Source organism: Perissodus microlepis, chromosome 1, assembly GCF_051167445.1.
Source record: "Perissodus microlepis isolate ML-2025 ecotype Zambia chromosome 1, ASM5116744v1, whole genome shotgun sequence".
NCBI classification, from domain to species: Eukaryota; Metazoa; Chordata; class Actinopteri; order Cichliformes; family Cichlidae; genus Perissodus; species Perissodus microlepis.
Window position 1 is genome coordinate 13,240,985 of NC_140461.1, and position 24,734 is coordinate 13,265,718.

Here is a 24,734-nt window from a genome sequence, read left to right on the forward strand (position 1 = left end):
ACAGTATTTTGAAGTCATGTCCTTAGGAAGTAAAAAAAAAAGTCCAGCAAAGACATGCCACAAAGACATGCCAGGATCTGAGAGATGAATCTGTCGCTTCCGTTGATCTACTGAAGCCTCTTCAGGAATGGTCTCCGTGGAAGGGTGGCTTCTAAGAAGCCATGCTTAAGGAAAAAAAACATGGAAAAAAGTTGAGATATTTGAAATTACACAAGAACTAAACTGATAATCAATGGCAACAGGCCTTATGGAATGATGAATCAAAATGTAAACATGATTAAAGCAGTGTGGGATCATCTTGACAGAGAACAGAACAAAATGCAGCCAACATCCAGAGAAGATCTTTGTAATGTTTTTCAAGAAGCCTGATGAACTATTGCTTAAACCATTCTTAAAAATAAATAAATAAAGAGAGTTCAGACTATGCTGAAGAATGAAGGTGGTTATATCACTGACTTTCAAGTTTTTTAGTATTGGACAAGCTCTGACTTTGCCTTGTGCACTGCATGTATGTTTAGACATGTTTCATTTTCCATAATCCAAATAAAAATAAAGAATTGGGGGGTGGCTTAAGAGTTTTGCACAGTACAAAAGGTATATTGATAAAAAGTTGCTTCCTATATTGGCAACTCCCTCTCCCTCCGACACTGTTCTGTACTCTCACATCGAAATTCCAGTACCGAGTACCAGAAATAAACGTGACCCTGCTAAACATTTGGGGTGACAAAGCTTTTAGCAACAAGCTCAGAGCAATTCACCCACAACAATCCTGCATATATTCTAACAAAATTTCCCCATGCCATTGCAAATGAATAAGCAGATACTATTACTGCCATACCAGGTGCAAAATAAGAGATTGTTTTATTTTTAAGCATTAATTTCATTATTGTGTTTTTATAGGAACATTATGGCAGTATGTAGTTGACTTATTCATAGTGAGAAACCCAGAAAAAATATATTAATGCAAACCTTGATAACTGTATATTGATTGTAGGTGACTTTCTCAATGTAACAGGGATTTCTCAGCAGCAAAACGTGGAACTATCAGCAAGGAACCCTGGTAAATCTTTGAATTAAGCAGGCACAGTGACAAGCTCATCTGCCTTCCTCATACAAGTCCAAGACGACTGCAGTCAAAGTCAGTAAGAAATCCTACCTCCCCAGTGTCGGAGAAAACAAATGAAGGAGAACAGTGCAGCCCTGAACCATTCAGCTCAAATCACTCCACCTAGCTCTCCACTAAGAGGCAGCTTAGAGTAGAAAGCACACATTAATTAAACTTCTATCAGTACATCTCTGCCTAGTTGAGTTGAGGGAGTCAAGGAGTGGAGGAGAGAGTAAAAAGAAAAAGAGATGGGAAGAGAAAAAAAGCTTTATGTCAGCTTTGATACTGTGCATGCAAGATGACAGGATTGTTTATAATTATTCCTTTTTTAAACATATAAGAGTAAGTTATAATATATAAAAGTCAATATGAATGTCAGTGAGGAAAAAAACGAAATACATATACTCGCATGCATGGACCTGATTGTGACAGAGAGAGAACAGCCTTGTCTCAAACAGAGAATTGTGAGAATAGAAAGCCCTCCTGCTAAAGCCAAAGGCTGAAACTTAGAGCAAATAATTTGAGTAAAAATAGCCGAAAACCTCAACTATATGACACCCATCACTTTTCTCAGCTCTTTACACTGAAGTGAGCAAGCTAAACAGGAACAGCCTGTTATAAGAAGGTCAAGAGCAGACAGAGCTGTTATACTTACTGTACGTTTTTACATCCGATATCTATTTTAGCTGCCATAGAACAGCAATTGGAGTCAGTGTGGGGAGATACCAAAATAACAGGCAGAATGACAAAAAAGACAGACCAAAAGTAATGGATAGGAAAAGAAAGCGTTTGCAAAAAAAAAAAAAAAAAAGGCGTTTATAGACAGCGATAATGTTAGTTCAAGTGAGAAGATAATCGCACACTTCAATGGAGTGTAAATTACTTCTGATTACTGTATTCATTGTGATGGTATTACTTTGTGGTGACATCCGAAACTGTGGTGCTGAAAGACAGAAGCCATTTGTGTCGCTTCATTACGTTTGTGCAAACATTTTAAAGATTAGGCATGCATACTCTGGGAATCTTCTCGGTTATTAGTGTAATTTATTAGTGTGAAAGCATTTTTTTGTATATATATATATATAGATTTAAATAACTTCTCAGAATTCTTGTTTCTTGCTTCTTGTTTCATCTGCCATTAATTGTTTAGCAGAAAGGGTTCATCCAAACATTATTTCTTCAACCTATAGTCGAGCTATTTACTTCTGTTCAGCTGTCCTCAGAACAATTTAGTGACTTTACTCCATTATTATGACAGGTTGACAGTCATCCAAACATGTTTTTCTATTAATCAACGTAGCATAAAAAAAAAAAAAATCTTCATGTATACAAGCGCCTTCTGATTTGGTGTATTTTGTAAAAGAAAAATAAGTGGCAACAACCTGTCTGAATATTAAATTTGACAAGAAATACTTTGCAGTGCGACAAGTAACTCATGAGCTACAATTATTTACTGTGCAGGAATGTAATTGAACATAAATAAATGCTTTGTTTCTAGTAAAAAGTATGGTCTGGGTTAACAACACTAGAATCAACCACTTGAACTCCATTTCAAAGTCTCAATACTAAAGCCTTTTTTAAACTCAAGCTGATTTGTTATCTTTAAAGACATGCAGATAGAGTCCCAGATTTAAAAGGGGCTTTATTCATAAGCTTGAAAAGCTTGCTTCATTTTACTGTTTTCTTGCCAAAAGTTAGATGACAGCAGTTGGTCAGCTTAGCTAAGCGCAAACTGTAAACTGAAAAACAACTAGTTCAGCTTTAAGTAAAGACAGTAAAATCTGCCAACCAGACAATGACTATTTAATGTTTAGGCTAACCAACTGCTGGCTGTTGCTTCAAATCCGGCATAGAACCGCAACTCAAAATATAATATAAATACTATATACTTAAAATATAGTCAGAGTCCAAAGTTACAATGATATAGTGAGTACATATAATATATATGAAAAGAAAAAAGTCTCTCATTTGAGCAACTGGTTAAATTAATCAATAGACACCATGTATTTAGAGTATGTGTAGGGTATTGCTCTCATCCAACACTGTCCTCACCCCTATTTGAGAGTTCTTTCCCATGTCACAAGAGGCACATAAGCATTAATAATAATAATAATAATAATGATAAACACATCTATTTGTTGAATAGTTTTTTTATTTATACCTCTTGGGTAAAATTTCAAATATATTCTCCTCTAAAATGCTCAATTACATGACAGAGATGTACAACACGCAGCATCGTTTGCTACCGCTCTTTCTTTTCTACCCGTTAAAGGCGCATTTCACATATTCTGTTCCAAAATGGATCAATATATTGACTGCTGCATGCTGTAAAATCTGACAGTCTGCACTGTGACCGGTGTGCGGGTTCCCAAAATTGACTTGATATGAAGACGATGTTCTTACAGTGTGTTACAACAGTCAGGTGAGTCATAAAAAGTAATTTATAAGATTTTAAGGCTTATCACGTTGAAGGTGTTTGCTGTCATACGACACAGCACATAGATACTATTGTGGGTGTGTTGAATATCAAAAAGTCCACTTGGACACTGGCTTTCATTTACTTGTGGACTTGCAAGATATATGCATCGGCCACATGTTAATCAATTTCAAAGTCCTTGTGTTTTTGCAGAGAGTGTACTCCATCAAACATTGAGCTGAGATGATCTTTGTCTACAACCACATAACACGGTCTTGAACCGTCTGTTTAGAAATCAGGCAAAGGTCAAAGTATTTAGTGAAAAAGGTTATTCCGGTGTATAAACAAAGGCTGTAAGACCTAAATGATACTTTAAGGAACATCACAGGAAAGACTCTTTCAGGCATGTTCAGCATTTACATCGTGATTGTTTCACATTATATCATTTTGATGTAAAAAAATAAATAAATAAAGTATGTCTCAATTTTTCTGTTGCTGGGAAGAATATCGCCACAGAACTGCTCAGTGCAGACGCTTTGTTCTCTGCTTTCACATTGTTTCATGTTGGTCCACAATTGCAAGACAGTAGACATTTTATAGTAGGTGGAAGATTAACAGTCAGTGTGCCCACTCCGTTTGTTATTATTCATGTGCATGATAGCAGAAATGTGTGTTTGTGTGTCAGTGTTTGCCTAAGCCAGCAGATGAATGATATTGCTGCAAATGGAAAGTGGAAATGAGTATTTAATGGACACAAACAAGATCCAAGAATTCTATAATTTTAGGAAGACTACATTGAGCACTGGTGTTCCACTGAGCAACTGATCTAAACACTGGAGCAGATTTTATAGTTACCAAATCACCAAATAACTTTATACTGCTTACATAATTTTAATCCCCAGTGTGTGTGTATTAAGCATTTAAATTGTTTTCCTTTCTTTGGTTTCACTTTTCAATTGTTTTAAGTATATTATTATATTAAGAGCATCACTAAAACCACTATTAACCATCTTTAAAAAAATAATGAGTTTATGACAGATGTTACTTTAAAACAAATGAAGTAGATAGATTTATTGTATGGCACTCAAATAATGAATATCACTTGAATTCAAAAGCATGTAATCAGCATGTCATTTTATTATGGAAGATGTACGCAAAGCTTACTTTTTATCTAGCCTAAATACATGTCCAAACTGTTGCTACATGTGTGATTACACTCAAAATATTAAAAGGAATCACTGGATAGTAACTAAAGGATCATTATAATTGTTTATATAAAAACAAATACAAACATAAAGCCATTTAATTAAAAGTTTGTTAATTTTTTTTTTCCAATTTAGGTTTGAACAGGGATCGAGTGCTGCCAGTAACAGTAAGGTGCAAAACTTGTTGGATAAAAATACAAATTTTGTAAATCTTTAAATATTGTCTTTGCCTAAAGTGACCCAAGACAGTTTTCAGAATTAATCTAATTGTATTTCTCAAAATTTATTATTTTGTGTCATACATACATAAATCAAAAAGTAATACATTGATTTTTAATCAGGGAATACTAAATAATAATAATAATATGTGTATCTTTGTGTGTTAACATTTTATTCCTATGTGGGACCACTAATATGATGGCTTTGCCTTTAATTATAAGTTGTCATGGAAACAAAAAATGAAAAATGAAAAGCATTTGCATCTCTTTGTGAAAAAGATAATGCATCATACGACTTCCATCTTTAACTTGCAGTTCTAACAGTGTTTACCTTGTTATTTCTAAGGACAAAGAACTATGAGGAATGATATGATGTTAGCATGATAAAATGCCACATATAGCAATGCTTAGTCATATTTCTAAAGTGCATTATCTACTGCACTGTTATTGTGCTCATTAATGCTTCTGATGATGCTATACAACTTAAGCTGATATGAATGCCTCATGTAACACATTTGCCTACAGACAAGATGGGGAGACAATGAAATCAATGCAGAAAAAAACAAAACAAAACAAAAAGAGCCACTATGCTGTGTTGTGTTCTATAAATTGATGGCTATTTTGAAGACATTACCAGGAACTGAAAATATTTTAGGCCACTTGCAGAATGAACAATCTACATTTACAAGAAAGCATCTCCCTAGAATTCCCCATCAAGTAATTTGAATTAACTCATCCATCAGATGCACTTATCAGATCAAAGTAAATGGATGACGACAAAGCTAAAGCTAAGATACAGGACTATTTTTGCAATATGATGATTTGCTTAGAGTAGGCTTCAAAGGTCTTCAGTATTCATATAATACAGTGCAGTCTGTGGTGTTTCACAGAGATATCCTACATGTGTTGCACAACTTTGCAGCAATTACACAATATGATGTTATACACATAAGCTGTGCAAGCAGGATTGCCGCGCACAGAAGTCTAAATAGGCACATAATCTCTTCTATTTATGAATGAAAAAAAATTATGAATAATGTATATTATTTACCAACTACAACAAAGAAAACAGATATAAACAAAAAAGTGAAATAAATTCAATGATGAACTCGCTGTGACATAATGCAGAGAAAAGAGATGAATACCATTACACATGGTGATGAAGATGATCAGCATAGTGGCTGATCAATATGGAGTTTTTTGAAACAGCTGAAGCACAGTACAGAAAAACTGAAGCACACTAAAAATTTAAATGGCTACAATTACCAGAATTACACTGGTAACTGCAATAATTGATGAAAGATGACAGATAAAGCCTTTCTGCTGTGCTTTGGACACAATGATTTTTTTCAGAATACTTTTAAATGCAATGAGAACAATTATGTAGATATATAGATATGAGTATTGCTTAATTTTAACAATCATATCTATGGGACTATGAGAAGTGCTTATAATACAGACATTCAGTAATTAAACAAAGAATGTATTATTCAATCCACACTGCACATCTGGCAGAGACTGCTAATCTTCTCCACCTTTGACGCATTGGGTAGGGGAAATCCATACATGACATTCAATAACCCGCGAAAGAAGAAGTGCTGAAACTTACTCCAGGCGCTTATCCATTTCCCATAAAACACCACAATTTGCTTTATGTTTGAGGCACGTCTGCCTGCTGTGTTCTGATTAATTCAGATATTTGACTCCTATATCTAGTAAAAAGAAGTTTATGAAATAGACAGTACAAAAGTAAAAGTTGCATCTACCAGCCAAGGTTTTCCTTCTGTATTCCTCATTGGATGACATGTGTTTGACAGTGATTTCAGCAATGAAAACTGAGTGTTCATTTGTTTATGTCTGGGTGTATATGTGTACTCATCTGTATCTGCGAAGAAAATTTGAGGTTACCAGATGGTTTGGGTCATCTTTGCATTTCCATTCACGTGCTCAGTCAGGTTCTGGATCACAAATCATCCTCTCTGCCTCTCATAAATATGAATGTAATACTTTAATTACCTTGACCCTCATGATGCCATAACAGAACAAAAAAGCAAATATCAAAAACACTGAATAGGTCTGACAAATTGCAATATCACATAAGAAATTGAATAAAATCCAAAGGAACAGCAGAGGTTGTATAAACGTTGTGCTTCTTTAATTTCACTTTGTAAAGTCCTCCACTGCCCTAGCTGTGTTTTTGTTTAACCTTCATTTTATTTAATATATATTTATTTATATATATGTATATATATATATATATAAGATAAATGTACACGTATGAGGTTCGTCTCTTGTGGCAAGCAGAGAGGCTACCAAGAGGCTACCAAGGACACCCTTCTTTTATCCTCAGTCCTGGTTTGTCATTTCCTCAATGATTTATTTATTTATTTATTCATTCAGTCATCAGTTTTTAGTGTCTCCTTATCAATCAGTAGCTCCCATGGTGCCAAAGGCTGGTCCGGAAGGGAGACGGTCTTTGTGGAAAAGGTTGTTTTGACCACTTTCCCTTTTCTCTCGCTCTTTCTTTAACTTTCTTCCTAGAATCCCCGTTCCCCCTTTTCATTCCCTCAGGTCCTTTGTCATCTTTGGTTGAGTGTCCGACACTTTGGTGTGTCTGGGGAATAGGGTGGAAGGACTTCCGAGGATAGCGGTTCAAGGGAGTGAAGATACATGAAGGGTGCACATATGGACCAAGAAGGATGACAAAGGAGAGAAAAAAGACAAAGTTGACAAAGTGACACACTGACATGGATAAAGAGAATCTAATCAAGGGATAAAGGAGGGAATTTCAAGTCTCTATGTCAAAGACCATTAAGTATGTTAACCTTAAATACAGTATGAGCGTTGGTTGGTTATATGAAGCGAATAGGTGAAATATTAAAAAAAAAAAAGAGCAGAGGACAAGAAGATAGACAAATACATAGTGTTTCTTGTTGGATGCATGAAGGACAGCAAGACAATAACCGAAGAGGACAGACAAGTAAATGGACAGGTACGCAGAGGAAAAGACAGGTACAGGGGAAGAGAGAGAAGTAAAAGAGCGCAAGTCAGGGCAGTGTCTGTCAGCACAGACAGTTGGTGGTGCTATGGGGAGTGCTCATCATCTGAAGAGTAGTGAAACAAAGCAGGAGAGGCCAAAGGTCAGCCATTTAGCCAGTGGGAGTGGGTGTGATCCTCCGATCAGAACTACAGAAAAACAAACAAAAAAAGAGTCATGTTAGCACAGAAATAACATATTAGCATTTTTAACAGCTTCTGCTATCAAGATTAAATAATTCCAGTATTCTTCCAAAACTGGCCTGTGCTATAGAAATGTAGGCCTTAGTAAGGTTCATTTCTGCTACGCTAACTTACTTTATGTTCAGAATAAAAAAAAAGATACAAAACCATAACCTAAAAATCCCTCGTATCAAGGGGCACAGATTGCAATAGTATACATTTAAAAAAAAATATTGTCTATCACACACAAAAAAAATCTACTATGTTTTTTTTGCAGCTGGACTTATTGCATATTTATGTGTCTATTTTGGGAGGAGACTATTTAAAGAATCACACGCATGTGAGAAAAACATGTAACAGGAACAGTAACAGCATGTTTCCTTCGTGCCTGTGATATTTGCCACAAAGAATGTTCATTGCTTTGGAATAAGAGGGGGTAATGTTTTCAGAATAATTCTCACAAATGGATATCTCAAATTTATGAGTACGGAGCCAAAAGTCTGGCTGTGTCTTGTAACTTTTCCCTAAGTCCTACATTCCATCTGAGTCTTAACTCATATGACCCATTAATAACTCATTTTCCCATTAATTTGCAATACAAATCTGATTCCAAAAAGTTGGAACGTTTGGATGTGTAAACAAAAAGAGAATGATAACATGACAATGAGATTTTTAATTACTTGCAGTCTCATAAACCAATTTTTTTTAAATGTACCATTTTAGGAAAAATAGCTCATTTAGAGTTTGATAGCGATACTAAATCTCAAAACAGATGGGACACGGCCCAGTTATCATTATGTAGTATCCCATCTTTTAGCAACAGCTTGTAAACAGTTTGTAAACTTGGGAATTTGGAAGTATGGAGACCAGTTGCTGGACTTTTGGAAGAGGAGTTTTGTGCCATTCTTGTCTAATATAGGATTCTAGCTGCTCAAAAGTCCTGAATCTTCTGTGCTCCAAAACCAACGTATACCTTTTCAAATGTGCAAGCGGCCAATTCCATAGACACTAATGCATACCATCAAAAATGCAAAGATTTGAACTGAACAAGCCAGATAGATCATATCCTTTCAGTCCTTCAGTTCTGGATCATGTTCACATATGGCTTCTTCTTTGTACAATAGAGCTTTAACCTGCATTTGTGGATGGCACGATGAACTGTGTTCACAGATAGTTATTTTTCGGAAGTGTTCCTGAGCCTATGCTGTCATTTCCATGAGAGAAACATGATTGTTTTTGATGCAGTGCTGCTTGAGAGCTTGTGGACATCCAATATTTGTTTTTCAGCCTTGTCCCTTGCACACAAGGATTTATTCATATTCTGGGAATCATTTGACATTACAGCTAGCAAGATCATTGGTTTCAACATCCGCCTCACCCACAAAGCCATCAGCCTTGTGGGTGACCGCTCCAACCCTTCACAGGCCCTCTCCAGCCCCCTGCCTTCGGGGAAAAGGTACCAGAGCATCCGGGTTTGGTCCAATAGACTGCTGATAAGCTTTACTCAACAGGCTGCCAGAAGACTTAACTCTGTTCATATATTGACTGCAATTTTGCAGAATTTCCTAATAAAAGGTGCTTTTGTGTTAAAAACAAGTTGTCTCAAATTTTTTCCCTATAATTAAATTTCAACAGTAACAAATTTAAAAATGGCCCTTTCCTGTTGTAAGCAATATATTTCTAAAACAGTTTGCCTAAGCCTTTTACAGTACTTGTTATTTTTTAACAACCTCTTTTGTATGAACACACTCATAGCTACATTAGTAAACTGGTTTGAGTTATCCAAATCAAATAATCACCTTTTTGTGAACATTTAGTCTAAATGCTGAGGTTGGGTAGACAAAGCCAGGAAAGCAAAATTCATCTAAGGTTTCTTGAACTTGCTTTTTAGTACAGGTCTCAATTGATGTGCTTTTTGTAATTTACCCAGTTAAAGTAGTAGTGAACAATCACAAAGGCTTTGTAGCCATAAACAAATATATATATTTTTAAAAATACAAGAAAGATGATTTTTATATCTCACCAGAATTAACTTGTTGCATAAACAGGACGGTTCAGAAGGTTTTCTGAGATGAAGACGACTTTTAGTAAGAGATGTATGTGACAGTTTACTGAAATCTAAAAACTATCAAGGACACTTATAGGCATTTACATAATAATCATCAATGATCAAGGATACAAGGAACGTCACACTAAAACAGACAGCAAGCTTTTTTGTGACAAAACTGTCATAGAAGACAAACCGAAGATTGAAGACAAACTAAGTAAATAACTGTGCATGTGATGATTATGTTTATCTATGTGGCTTAAGACTTTCCTAAAGCCTGTGGGTGTGTTGTCTGAATCTTGTGTGACTGTATTTGTTTTATTGTGTTCCTTTTGATATTTTATGTCTCTTTTATTGCATTTTTAAATGCATAACATGAATGTAAATTAGAGCTAGCCTTCAAAGATTTATTGACTCTAAACAAATTTTATTTTATTTGAGCATTAAAGAATGCCCTGAAGTGGTAGTTTTACTAAGAAGTATCATGTGAAAAATATCAAACCGTGTTGTGAATGTTATGAAGAAAGAAGGAGGGTTTGTAGAAAAAGGTTCACAGAAACTGTCAGGGAAGAAAGAACAGGTTGTATGGAGAAGAAAAGATGAGAAGACAGTCATGGCTGAGAAGGTGGTTGAGTAAACAAGAGAAACAGAAAGCTTCACCACTGAGATCCCATACGTTGCCATGACAGCTCTGAGATTTTAATGAGAGTAAAGAAGTTACGATTGATGTCATCATCAATATTTGTTGAACCGTTTTCCTTAGCTTTTTTCTGAAGGTCGTGATTGTTAAAGCACAGTTGGAAGACACAATGCAGACATTTTTTATATGGTGTAATCTAATTGTTCAGATTTGTTGAATTTGAAAATTAAAATACCAGCTCAGACACAGCACACAGGATCATCTAAAGCTTTCATTTATATTCATTTATATATACAGTCCTATAAAGTAAACTAAAAAACACACATACAATACACACCCTCCTTTAATACATAAATTACAAATGCAAGCTGTTCAGACACAGTTTCATTAAAAAAAGCATGGGTATTGTATTTAAAAGATCAATATGATTTCATATCAGGGGTCCATCCTTCAGGCAGAAAATCAATATTTGCAATAAATTTTGTATCTGTATGCAGAAGATACACATTTAAACAGGCACACACAGACACACACACATTCCTCTAGTAGAGTCTGAAGTATGCAGGCAACCAATTGAGTGGAACATGGTGTTTAGGATACAGAGTAATAGGGCACTCAACTCCAAATGTTTGGAAGATAAACAGGGTGCAGTCTTTTGAAATGTAGCAGAAAAGGGAGAAAACACGCTGATAAAAATACTAAAGGGCAAAAAAAAATACAAGTTTCAGCAATCCGCCATTAGTATAATTTAAAAAAACAATAATAATAACATGTAAAACCAGGTGGTATTCAAATACCAATCAAAAAGCAGCACACTGTAAAGAGAACTGCCCCAGAGGTTAGCAGATAAGAGCAACTTGTGTCAGCATTCACAGCCAAATTACAACCAGATTCTAAATATACTTCTACACTTAAAGTATCAACACAGTATCACTATACACAATCATTTTAAAAACTAGAAGTAAAAATATAGCAAAATTAACTGAAAAGTATGACTAGAAAAAAATAATGTTTCCACTAAAGTTGACAGACGTTAAAAGAATGCATGAAATACTCTATCACTAAGTGACCCCATCAACCATATAAATTGGTTTAACAATTAAAAATTCTTCATTTATGCTTTATTCAAGATTTTAGGGCTTTCCATGTGTAATGCAGTTAAATATGCTTCCCTCTGTAGTAATAATCTCTGTAATATTCTCCCTTCAGAAAAAGTAGAAAATGTGGCTGCAAATGCCAATTTTTTAAAGAGTTAAAAAGAATTCTGGGTAAACACTGGCATATCTGATGAACCGTCCATAAGTCACTTGTGCTAAGAAACTGAAAAAAATATATTATTCAGGCCTTATTGCCATAAATCACATAACGTTTCTTTTTTGACTGTAAATGATGACACGATTTTCTCATCTGCTATCCTATGTGGTGGTTCTGTTTGCAGATGGTTTTCATTATTTAACTACAGCTCTGATTTTTGATTGATATTGGAACATTGTATTTCAAATACTTTTGTCTTGCTTCCTCCCTTTCATTTAGCAAATGTTCTCTTTACGCACTCATTCAATCGTCCTATTTCCAAGACCAGGGGTGCTGGAGGTGTTGCAGCACTGCCTCTGGCCAAAGGCAGCCATCACAGCACCCCCTGGCAAATGGAAAAAAAAATAGATGAAGGTGTCGAAACACTTTTGCCGTTGTTATTTTACTCAGAAATTTGTAATTCACAAAGTTGTGTTAAATAAATTCAAATACTCTGTCCCTCTGACCCCCCATTGCACGTCTTTTATGCTCCAAAATGCGATTAAAAGCATGACTAAGGATAACCATGGTGCAAAATATACTCACACACCTGCTGAAAAACTTTGGACATCAGTGCCCGTAAATTTATCAAATTAGAGAGCTTATTATGAGCTGCCCAGCACAGGTTAACAAAATAATTAAGCAGTAATTCCACAGTTCTGCCTGTGTTGCAAAGGTTTTTGACTATCTCAATCTGGCTATTGGGTGGAGTTAAATAATATCCACTTTTGGACAGGTTCTCGTCAGGTGTGCAAAAATGGGTTTATTTATATCTTGACTCCTGTATCTCATGAAAATTCACAGTTAGAAGGCTGGTTTAGTTTTCATAATAAATTTGATCACCTGTGTGTGTGTCTGACATGTGTGCCCTGTGGGGTTTAATTAGTATCTGTGTTAAAACCTTGCATGTAAGCTGAGGTTTTAACTTCGTTATTATCTGTGCGACTAAGTTCAGTTTTATTTTGGCTGCTTATTCTTGCCTGCTGTGTGCAGCAACAGAATCAAATATATTGTAGTTTCCAGTATTATTTTCTTTAAGAAAGAAATGAGCTTTCTGTTGGAACTTTTACCCACAAATTAAATTAAACCTTGAAAAATAGGATAAAGCTCCATTTGTATTACTGCATAGGCAGACATTTAATATCACTACCAGAACTCTGCATGTCGTTGCCCAATAGGTCTTTTTGGACTAATTTCAGCCTTTTGTATGTACTGTTCATACACTTTTTTAAAAAAGTTTTTGTTTAATTATTTGAGAATGGACCAGCGTGACAGAAGAGCAACAGAAAAACAACAAAGATTTCAGTTTAAAGTAAACTGCCTCTTCTCCTGCAATAAAACACATATGAGCCAGGTGGGGCTCTGTGATTTGTGCAGGTGGAGTTGCACCAAACATGTCAGAGGCAATCATCCTTCATTTAGGATAAAAGTCTCTTGTGTGTGCACATAGCTGACCTGAAGTAAATGTGTGCAGATGTGCATGTGAGTATGCTTATACGGCAGCTGCAGTGGTCGCATACACAGTAAGCACCTGCTCAAAACACTTCCAAGGTGGACGCACATGTATGTGTGGGAGTGTGTGTGGGTGTATGTACTTTATGTAAAAGTATGAAAAAGGCATAAGTGTGATCACAGCAGGGCAATGCTGCTGGTCACATCTACATGTACTCCTGTCACATATTGTGCAGACAAGTGCCATAGTACTGATTTTTCATCTCACCCCCTTAATATCTATCTCTTCATTGATAACCTGAAAAAGGTTTAGATCTATATTTTACACAAGGTTCCAATTATGACACAGACTTGTACCTTTCTGTTAATCAGTTATAAATGTGTGCTTCATGGTTCAATGCCAGAAGTTGTAAATGTCTGTACCTAGCCTTCCTGCCTAGAACCTGGTCACGAATTAACTTTATCTATTCTAAATTAATTAGCATTTTTCCTCAAAGTCATAAATGAAAATGTACAATTACTGACAGAGTTGCACTCAAAAAAAGTAAATTGGGTGGTTGTTACATTTACAAAAGTCTAACTTGTCATTTGAACAAAATAATTTCATGTTTCTATGATGAATGCAGTTAAATCATGTTGGATGTGCATGAAATTCAAAAACATAATTTGTTCTTGTTCAGATAACATGATACAATCTAGGAAGAGTGGTTAGTTGCCTGGACTCACAAAATTCACAAGATCATATGAGATGTCAAACCACAGGAAAATCACTGGGGTTGTAAGAAGCAGACAACCATACACACACCACGTGTATGTATTACTATTTACTATGGTTTAACTTGTCAAGGACAAAAACGTAAAGAAAATTCTGCATCAAGCATAGCTTTCCTACTTTTGTTGAGTCTGTATTGACAGCTCAACGCCATGGTGGTTCGTGCTGTTGCCTCAGAGCAGGAAGGTCCTGGGTTCAACCTGGCCAAGTTTGCAATGGGTTCTCTCTGCGTACTCTGGTTCCCTCCATAGTTAGAAGTCATGCAGTTATTAGGGTAAGGGTAATTGGTGATTCTAAATTACCCAAAGGTGTTAAAGTGCAAATGGTTGTTTGTCTCTATGTAATAGTCTGGCGACCTGTCCAGGATGTACCCTGCCCCTCTTACCTTATCGCTTCCGCAGCCCAGATAAAGATAAGAGGATAGCTGGATTGGAAGTTGCTCTAAATCCGTTGAATTTTTTGTTGAACATTATGTAATATGAACACAACATGTACTACAGACAGAAGTTACATTTGTTCATTCAACAAGATTATCACTGGTGTAACAAACAAATATTTTACTAGTTCATGTAACAAGACTGACTTTTGATGTATGTGTTTAAACAATATAACATGACTTTAACTAAATTTAATTAGACTAACTTGGTACAAACAACTTGTTTGAATAAAAGTCAAATTAATGGAATGTTAATGTTAATATTATGTTAAACTTACAAACATATATCGTGTTAAAACAACACAATCAAGATGGATTAATATAACATGATTTTTTAGATGGAATATAAGTGGCAAGATAAAATTACGTTCATCCAATGAATTGTTTTTTTGAGTGTGGGTTTATTCTTCTCTAATCCCTATTTTACCTCACCAACTTCATGGAGGTAGAGCTTGTACCCAAGACAGATGCATTTTGTTTCTTGCAGTGGCAAAGACTTTTTAGTTACTTGCCTGATAATTGCCCATCTGTCTGCACTGTGAGTCTCTGCCTGCATAAAACCTGCAGGACACAAATGCACACGCGCCCGCTCTGAGAGCTCAAGAGCTTTCCTCTTCCTGTTTATACCTTCATCCATTATTCACTCCATCCGCCAGTGTTGTTACATGCACATATGTGTGAGATTGCACTGCACATCCAAGCAGACAATCATCAGCACACTCAGACACACCAACTCACACTCAAGGTTTGAGAAGGTAAAAGGAGGATGTTAATAATTCATTAGATTGTGTGTTTTCAATTTTTTTCTTTTTGTTTATTTCTAATATTTTTTCATAATAATTTCTGGCGAAAGTTAACATGAACATTCTCAGTACATGTCGCCGTATATTGTATGGCAACACACAGCATTTGCTCCTGTATTACATCTATGTCTGTACCTGGGGTCCTTCCTATTTTGCTCCGAGTTCTTATTCTTTCCCTAGTAAAGAGTGTATTTCAATCTTTTTTTTTTCTTTTCTTTTACTAATGAGATAGTGAAACAACAGAGGTAAATTTGTCATGTTGGGCTGCTCAGGATACATTATTGTATATTAAACGGTAAATGGCCTGCATTTGTATAGCGCTTTACTTAGTCCCTAAGGACCCCAAAGCACTTTACACTACATTCAGTCAGTCACCCATTCACACACTGGTGATGGCAAGCTACATTGTAGCCACAGCTGCCCTGGGGCGCACTGACAGGCGAGGCTGCCGGACACTGGCGCCACCGGGCCCTCTGACCACCACCAGTAGGAAACGAGTGAAGTGTCTTGCCCAAGGACACAACGACCGAGACTGTCTGAGCCGGGCTTGAACCGGCAACCTTCCAATTACAAGACGAACTGCCAACTCTTAAGCCACGATCGCCCTTATTACGAGCAGATTGCTTTGTAAATTGCTGTGTATAAACATTTTTTCCTCTTCTTGTGCATATGTTTCTGTATTTATCTTCTTTTCTTATCTAAATCCTTAATTATCACACAGTGTCTCTGTCATTTCTCTACATTTCTAAAACAAATAACCCAAGCTTTTAAAGATAAAGAGCAGTGAGCAGAGCTATGCTGACGAATAAAGGATAGATGAATAATGTAGGGTAAAAGGAAACAAGAATAGATATAATGACAATAAGTGTGGAAGACGCAGCAGGATGTGGTATAGACAGTTAGAGGATGAAAAGATAGCAAGATAAATGCAGTTATTAAAGAAGAAGAAGAAGAAGGACCACAAATTATGATGAGCCTTCCAGCTTACCTCCATGCTGGTGCCCTGTGGTGTCCACTTGTTTCACAAAGACAATATTTTCTCTGTGCTCTATATTCCAACAACTTCCATACACTACAGAAGACTTTTAGTTCTCATATCGTGACAGCTCTAAAAATATGGTTTCTATAGCAATTGAATTCTCTATTGCCTTAGTTTATTTTCATTTTAACTTAATCCAGCTCAGGTGAATTTCGTTTGATAATTCATTTTCTTAGTAAGTCGTTGATTTTTATTTATTCTACCACAAATTCCGAAAGTTGCTTTTGTGTGCTTCTTTGTTTATTAAGTATATGGCAGCCTCGCTTCTGTCAGTCTGCCCCAGGGCAGCTGTGGCTACAACCGTAGCTTGCCTTCACCAGTGTATGAATGTGAGAGTGAATGAATAGTGGTATTGTAAAGCGCTTTGAGGGGTCCCGAAAAGCGCTATATAAATGCAATCCATTATTGTTATTATTATTATTATTATTATATTTCTACACAAAAATCACAAAATATCTTACCTGTCTTACCTGCGTTGGCTACAGTGTTTTGTTGCTTGCACTCTCCTCTGGTGATAGACACGTCGTCAATGGCAATATCCCCCTCAAAACCCGAGCCTCGAATTCCTTCAAACACAATCTGTTTAGAAAAGAAACATCAACAGATGAATGCTAGCTGAGTATGTCCAGAGAAATATATACAAAAACAATATATACAAAAAATATATATATATAAAAAAAAAGTTCACTGAATGGCCACTGAGGAATTTTGCCGGAATGAAACTCTTACATTAACGAATAATAGACTAACTAATAATAACTGCTTTTTTCCTCACATTTGATATCTACGGTCATGCGAGAAAGTAAGTTTTTATACGAGTTTATGCAGTCCTCTCTGCTTTTGTGTACACTTTGTACACAAAAGTTTGTACACTCCATGATGTTGCTTGCAAAACAACCTTTACTAAAAAATAAGTAGTTGCTTTCTGTATGTCTTTATCAGTGTCTCGTATTGTTGTGGTGGAAGTGGAGGAATAGCCCGCTCGTCTTTACGGTGTAGCTTCACTTCATTTAGGTTTTCAAGCATTGTTGATACACAGCTCTCTCAGCTCTCTTTAGGATCATTGTTCTTTGCATGACTCATTACGGGCCAGCCTTTAGCTGTTGGGATGAAGGGCCTCATATTTGATTCCAGAATGATTTGGCATACAGGGGTTATTTGTGTGGCTGTAAAACATGCCCAAATCACCATCCCCATAGGTGTTAATTGTTTGTGCTCATGTGCTGTGTTTGGTATTTGCCAAATGTGGTGTTATGCTAAAATATATCAACTTTGATCTCATTTCTCCAAAGGACACTGAACTAGAAGTCTTTTTAAAACCCAAGCTATGTCCTTTTTAGAGAGTGAAGGCAACCCTCTTGGCAACCCTTCCAAATAAGCCATAATTGCTCTTCTTTTTCTAATTGTGTCATTAAACTTAACTTTTCACACACTGAGATATCATTCTTTGGTTTTTGATAATTCTCTGACCATTTCATGGTTTGAAGTGATTTTCTTGGGATGTCCACACATGGGAAGATCGTGAGATTGTGGTAATACACACCTGAATGGAATTATCGTGTAAATTTGTGATGACACGCCCCCTTCTGGCCATCATTGGCTGAAGATGATCATGCTACACTGCTTGGCCAATCAGTGCTGCGGGGAATGTAGCGCGCGCAGTAGTGAACATGTGAATGTCATGGTAGTACTTCGTGTGATTTTTTTAACATTTTAATCCATACTAACTATGTCGGGCAAAAGAAGAAAGTGGTCGGACGAATATGTACAATATGGATTCACATGTATTACAGAACGTGAGGGGAGGGAGCGTCCTATCTGCATGATTTGCAACGCCAAGTTGAGCAACTCCAGTCTCGCACCGGCAAAACTAAAGGAACACTTCTTGAAGCTGCATGGAGACAGGGAATACAAGAACACAACACTTGCTGAATTCAAGGTGAAGAGAACCAGATTCAATGAAAGGCCCACCCTGCCTGCTCTTGGATTTGTACCCATTAACAAACTGATCCTCACACCATCATACGAAGTTGCTTACCTGATCGCAAAGCAGGGCAAGCCACACACCATTGGTGAAACACTCGTGAAACCAGCTGCGTTAAAGATGGCAAATCTGATACTCAGAACAGCGGCCGAAGGTAAATTATCCCAAATTCCTCTTTCAAATGACACCATCAGCGACAGAATAGAAGACATGAGTAAAGACATCTTGGCTCAAGTAGTCGCCGATCTGATTTCAAGCCTGGCAAAATTCAGCCTTCAACTCGATGAGAGCACAGATGTTGCTAATCTAAGCCAGCTTACTGTTTTTGTGCGCTATGTGAAAGATGACATGATTAAAGAAGATTTTTTATTTTGTAAGCCTCTTACAACAACAACTAAGGCAGCCGATGTGAAGAAGCTTGTGGATGACTTCTTCAGAGACAACAATCTTTCATGGGACATGGTTTCTGCAGTTTGTACAGACGGAGCTCCAGTCATGCTGGGAAGAAACTGGTTTTGGTGCGCTAGTAAAAGCCGATGCACCACACATCATTGTGACTCATTGTATTTTGCACAGGCATGCATTGGCAACAAAAACCTTGCCTCCAAAAATGGCAGAAGTGTTAAAAACTGTGGTGGAATGTGTGAACTATGTGCGAAATAGTGCTCTGAGGCACCGCATCTTCAGTGAGCTGTGTAAAGAAATGGGCTCTGAATTCGAGGTACTTCTGTACCATTCTAATGTTCGGTAGTTATCCCGGGGACAGGTGCTGAATCGTGTTTTTGCCATGCGTGTGGAATTAGCCCTGTTTTTGCAAGAGCACCAACACTGTCATGCAGATTGCTTCAAAAATCCTGAGTTCATGCTCATTTTAGCGTACATGGCTGATATATTGATATATTCAATCATCTCAATCAGCAGATACAGGGTGGTGGAGTCAATATCATAGAAGTGGAAGAACACCTGAAGGCTTTTCAAAAAAAGCTAACGTTATGGAAACGACGAACAGAGAACAACAACTTTGCAAACTTCCCCCTTCTGGACAACTGTGTAAGTAAGATCGAAGATGTGTCTGGAATCGGAGATATTTCTGTATCCACGGAACTGAAGCAAACAATTGCAACGCACTTAGATGAGCTTGCAAAGTCTCTCGACAGATATTTCCCTACAAGAGAGTCATATCCAGCATGGGTGAGACAGCCGTTCACGTTTGCTGTTGAGACAGCAGATATCAATGATGAATACCTTGACGAAATCATTGAAATTCAGCAGAGCCAGGTTCAACAGCAACTCTTCAGAACAACAACGCTCTCAACGTTTTGGTGTCGACAAATGGACAAGTATCCAGTTATTGCTAAGAAAGCTCTGGATTTTTTTTATACCATTCGTTACAACATATCTTTGCGAGCAATCCTTTTCGACAATGCTGGACATAAAAACGAAGAAAAGGAACAGACTTTTCTGTGAAAATGACATGAGAGTGGCACTTGCCAAGGTGAAGCCACGCATATCTGAACTGGTCTCTCAAAGGCAATAGCAGAAGTCACACTGATTTGCAGGTATGTAATTTGTTGTAAGTTCATGCATTGTGTTGGTTTTGTTCTTTGAACAAGGTGATGTTCATGCACGCCTCATTTTGTGCACCAGTAAAAAACATATCTATGTCTTGAATTTGAGAAAAAAAAAATTCGCTAAAGAGGGGTTCAGTGAATGCGCATATGAAACTGGTGGGGTTCGGTACCTCCAACAAGGTTAAGAACCACTGTCCTAACATCATTTTTGGACCCACAAAAAAGAAAACTAAGCAGGAGACTTATCTGAACACTTCCCCCATTTTAGCCACCAGCCATCTGGTTTTGACTGACAGCCTAATTACTGTGGTGTACCAAGGCACCAAAAGCCCAGCGCACCCAGCTAATCAAAAACCAAGTGTATTCTGTCTAGCTTCTGAGGAGGGAAAAGCAAATAAACAAGAAAACTTTGTTTCTCCAAATAACAACAAAAGTAACTCTCATGACTGCAGTTGTTATTGACTTATACTGCAGATCCCAGTGCTTGATAAGTTTAATTCTGAAAACAATAGTCAGAGTTGTTGCTTTGTAATCATATTTGAGCGTTTCTGCAATTCCAATGCCTCATTCTGTTTTTGTTTTTTTTCAACAGAAAAAAGCTCCATGTGAAAATTCCTACATGGGCTGAAGTATACAGCAATAACCTTTTTTTAAACTCTAGCATTTAGCAGCCCTTTAGCAAGGTATTTAACCCTCAATTTATTCAAAAAAAGTGAGAACGGAGCAGGTGTTACTATAGAAAGGAATGCAATACTAATGAAAATAAAAAAAAACCTGCATGCACTCTACTTGCATAGTATGTCTGTATACCTACAGGTTAACAAGCGAGCAGGTGCAAGCATGGAGGGGAGGCAGACCGTGCATGACTGGGTTCACTTTAAAAACTCCATCTGTTAACAGCAACATGCTGCGGTTAAAGTATCAACTGAGTAGGCTTGCTATCAATTTGTGTGTAAATATATCGAGCCAGAGCAAGTGTGGGTCCAATTAACCCGATTCTGACCCAGCAAGAAGAAAAGAGTGACCTAACCCCACATGTGCTCAAAACAAAACATATACAATGGCAGTGCAAACACACTGTTAACATGATCTTACTTTTGAGGCATTCTGCTATTGTGTTTTAATCTATGAGTCCTGTTAGTATCTAACAGCAAGTTAACTTTAGTGGGCAGATAATAACACTTGTAACCTCGTAATAACAACTTAATCTAACTTTAGAGTAGTTTTCTTCTTTACTTAGCATAAGTTAGATCCGCTCTCGCACAATTTGGCCTCATATATGCTTATATATTTCTTATATACTCCAATATATTCTACTCCAGCTGCTAACTAACCCTTGAGTACACCACATAATCCACCAGTTATTTCAAAACAACAGAGCGAGGAGCAGGTGTCTCTATGCATACAAATGTAATTTTGATAGAAAAACTGCACATACTCTCATTGTATACCATGAGTACATAGTTACCCTAATCATTTTCTTATATTTTCTCTCTACTTCTCTCCACACAGAGCCAATTTAATTTCATTCACAAAGGGGAGGAAAGTACAAGAGCATTATCATTTATTCCCCATTTGCTTTCTAATTTATTCCCCGAATGAGAGATCCTCTTTGAATTAACAAATAAAATAATTAGGAGAACCTTGACGCTGATTGCATGGTGGCGAGGGAGCAAGTCCAGCGGCACAAGCTGTATGGCTTTAACAGGTCTGCTCACATATACAAAAAAATGTTTCTTCCGTATAGGCTGTAAAGAAAATTCTGTGGTCCTCAAGTGAAGAGGCTTATTCGCCACAAGGCCACGATCCTTTAATTTATAAATGCTGCAATGAAATTTCCTTGACTGTCGTAAACATTTTGCTTTATTTATGGTTTTTCTTCCTTTAATTCCAGTTTCTTTGTATATTTGCCAGCCATAGTGTGATTTCTTTAACATATGCACACATGTACTGTACCTTTACAAACACTTAACTAACAAGTGTGTCTTTATAAACAAGCCTGTTGTTTAAATATAGTCCAGACTATAGACTAGAGTATGATAATTGAAAAACTGAAGCTAAATGACTAACACTGGCTTTAACAAAGAAAGGTGCAAAACTGCTAATTAACTGTCTCATTTACATATTACAATCTGACCAGCAAAGTTTTTTTTCTCTAAGATATCAAACACAATGGCATGAATAAAACAATACAATACAATATCCTGTCAGTGCAAAATAATGACTTTATATGTTTAGTTTTTGGATATGGCTCAGGGACATAACTGACCAGCAAGCTTAAATGTGAGAACCGACATTGTCTCACATTTAAATATTACTGCTGGGCACTTTGCTGGGGTCCTCAACAGTAATGTGCTTCTCAGTTTCTAAACCTTGGTAGTTGTGTTTGGTGACCTGCATTTTTGCATCACACTAGATATACAGAAATGACAAGTTGGAGAGCTGTTGTAAATTATGCAGTTATCAAATTCTGGGACAAAAAAAATGTGATCATAAAAGATACATGTTATATATAATAAAGCTGATATTTCTGTCTTACATTTTCTGAATATTTAAATAAATAAATAAATCTGCACCTTTCATGAAAAAAACATGACATTTTCTTTTTGAAAAACTGTAAAATTTTCTGTATTCCAGTTCTTGTTATTATACTGCATAACGTGTGGGTGTGAAGGATCTTGAGTGAGATAGAAAACTTGCGCATGTGTGTGCGTGCATGAGTGTGTGAATGCAGGATCAAAGGGTGTGCAGTAAAGTGTCAGGTTGAAGTTGTGAGTGTGTCGTTTTGTCACGCCTTGTAACCTTTAATGTTCCCATTGATGTGCTATCCACATACCAGAGGGGACACAGCTGTGAGAGCGAGGGAGTAAAAAAGAGAGAGACTGCATGCACATGTGTGTCTATGTGTGTGTGTGTGAGAGAGAGAGAAAAAGAGAGAGAGAGAGCTTTAAAATACCAGTGCAATGTGAGGCACACAAATGTGGGTTGGCCTGGTTTCCAACAAGCCCCCCAGGTACCAAACACTGCTAGGAACACAGATGGCCTCTGGGTAATCCACAGAGGAGCAAGTAGGGACACAAATACTACTACAACACGTTACCGCCTTCTTTGCAACTCCATTGATTTTATGTGTTCATGTAATTTCTGCTATACAAGTTGGTCTCAATAAACAACCTCATTAAGATGAATTTATGTACAAGTAACCTCAAGAGTGGAAGCTTGGGAAAGTAAAAGAGTTGCAGATTTAGTGCAAGAGAGATGGTCACAGTTATACTGATATCATAACAAAACATACACCCCTCCATTAGGTACACCTGCTGTATGCCGGTTCATGGAGGTTTGAAGCCTATCGCTGCTATTACTGGGCAGGAGGCCGAGTAGATAGGTCAGCAGTCTATTACAGGGATAAGTTGAAGACACAACACTTTGAAAGCTAAAATTTCCACCTGTGGCCAATTTACAATTGCCACTTAACCCACTGTGCTTATCTTTGAGCTGTTGTAAGAAGCCATAGGTTCCACAGTAAACAACAACACACATTTGTTCCTAAGGATATTATGATCCCTGATAAAGAGCATTAAAGGTCCTAAAGTACCGCTTCAAAGTTCGTGACTTTACAACTTTAATATACATGGAAAGTCGTAATCATAGCCAGTAGACCATACACAATGTAACATCTTACACTTCCTTATCAGTTAGCTCGCCCCTGTTTACAATGAGAATCTTGTATTAATGCTAGCCAGAGGCTGGGCTCAAGCCTGGGCTGTTGTACAGAGGCAGGAAGGAAAGCTGTTTTTCAATACATCATTACTTTTGTTGGATGGAGCACAAAGAGAGAGGAAATGCAGAGCCGAGTGGCAGCACCTCAAAGACTTCCTGGGTATGCAGTCAGTGAGGTGTGCACACGACTAGAGAGTTTGTGTTCTCCATGGACAGCTCTCAACACTAAGCAGAAATGAAACATGCGTCAATACGCAGTCACTTCTGCACTCCGTGGAACTCAATAACATCCACATCAAAAACCACCTCTGGGAATTCAAGCGAATTAGAAAATCATATTGTTCAAAGGGTACATTTGAGATAACAGATAATGGACACAAAAGGCTACCACTGTTTGTTTTTCTATTGAATTTGGATAAATGGTTTCTTTGGTGGCAGAGAAAAAAGAATTAACATTTACATTCAAAGCAATAGTCACAGACAGAGCCACTGCTGCACTCAACAACTCAGCAATGGGCTATTTAATAGTGGCTAAAAGAGCAAGCTACTGTTTAGACATGCTAGAAGAAGGGAAAGTCAAACCATATCATCAGATTGCTTTGTAGAAACCCACGTTGACAATGAAAGTAAGCAATTTAAACTTGCATGGATATTAATAAGAATTTATCATCTTAGACGATTCTATTATATTACCAGACACAAGTAATTTTATTAGAGATATATTCAGGGTCCATATGAACTCTAGTGTGTTGCAAGTCTAAACAGCATGGATGGTGGCTAATTACATTTTAATTTTTTTACTTTTGTAGTTGTG

General features: G+C 37.0%; 1 protein-coding gene across 2 annotated transcripts in view; it reads right to left on the reverse strand.

Moving 5' to 3' along the window:
* Positions 1–4,577: 4,577 nt before the first annotated feature.
* Positions 4,578–24,734, reverse strand: part of mdga1 (MAM domain containing glycosylphosphatidylinositol anchor 1) — a 184,766-nt gene continuing 164,609 nt past the window's right edge. Inside the window, exons 17-18 of one of the 2 annotated variants that reach the window (XM_084930628.1) lie at positions 17,116–17,224; positions 4,578–8,130 (exon numbers count right to left, since the gene is read on the reverse strand). In XM_084930628.1, the coding sequence (XP_084786754.1) occupies positions 8,045–8,130; positions 17,116–17,224 (195 nt within the window). In that variant the 3' untranslated portion in view covers positions 4,578–8,044. Of the gene's footprint in view, positions 8,131–17,106; positions 17,225–24,734 lie in introns of both variants that reach the window. The other variant, XM_084930619.1, reaches the window with a different exon arrangement.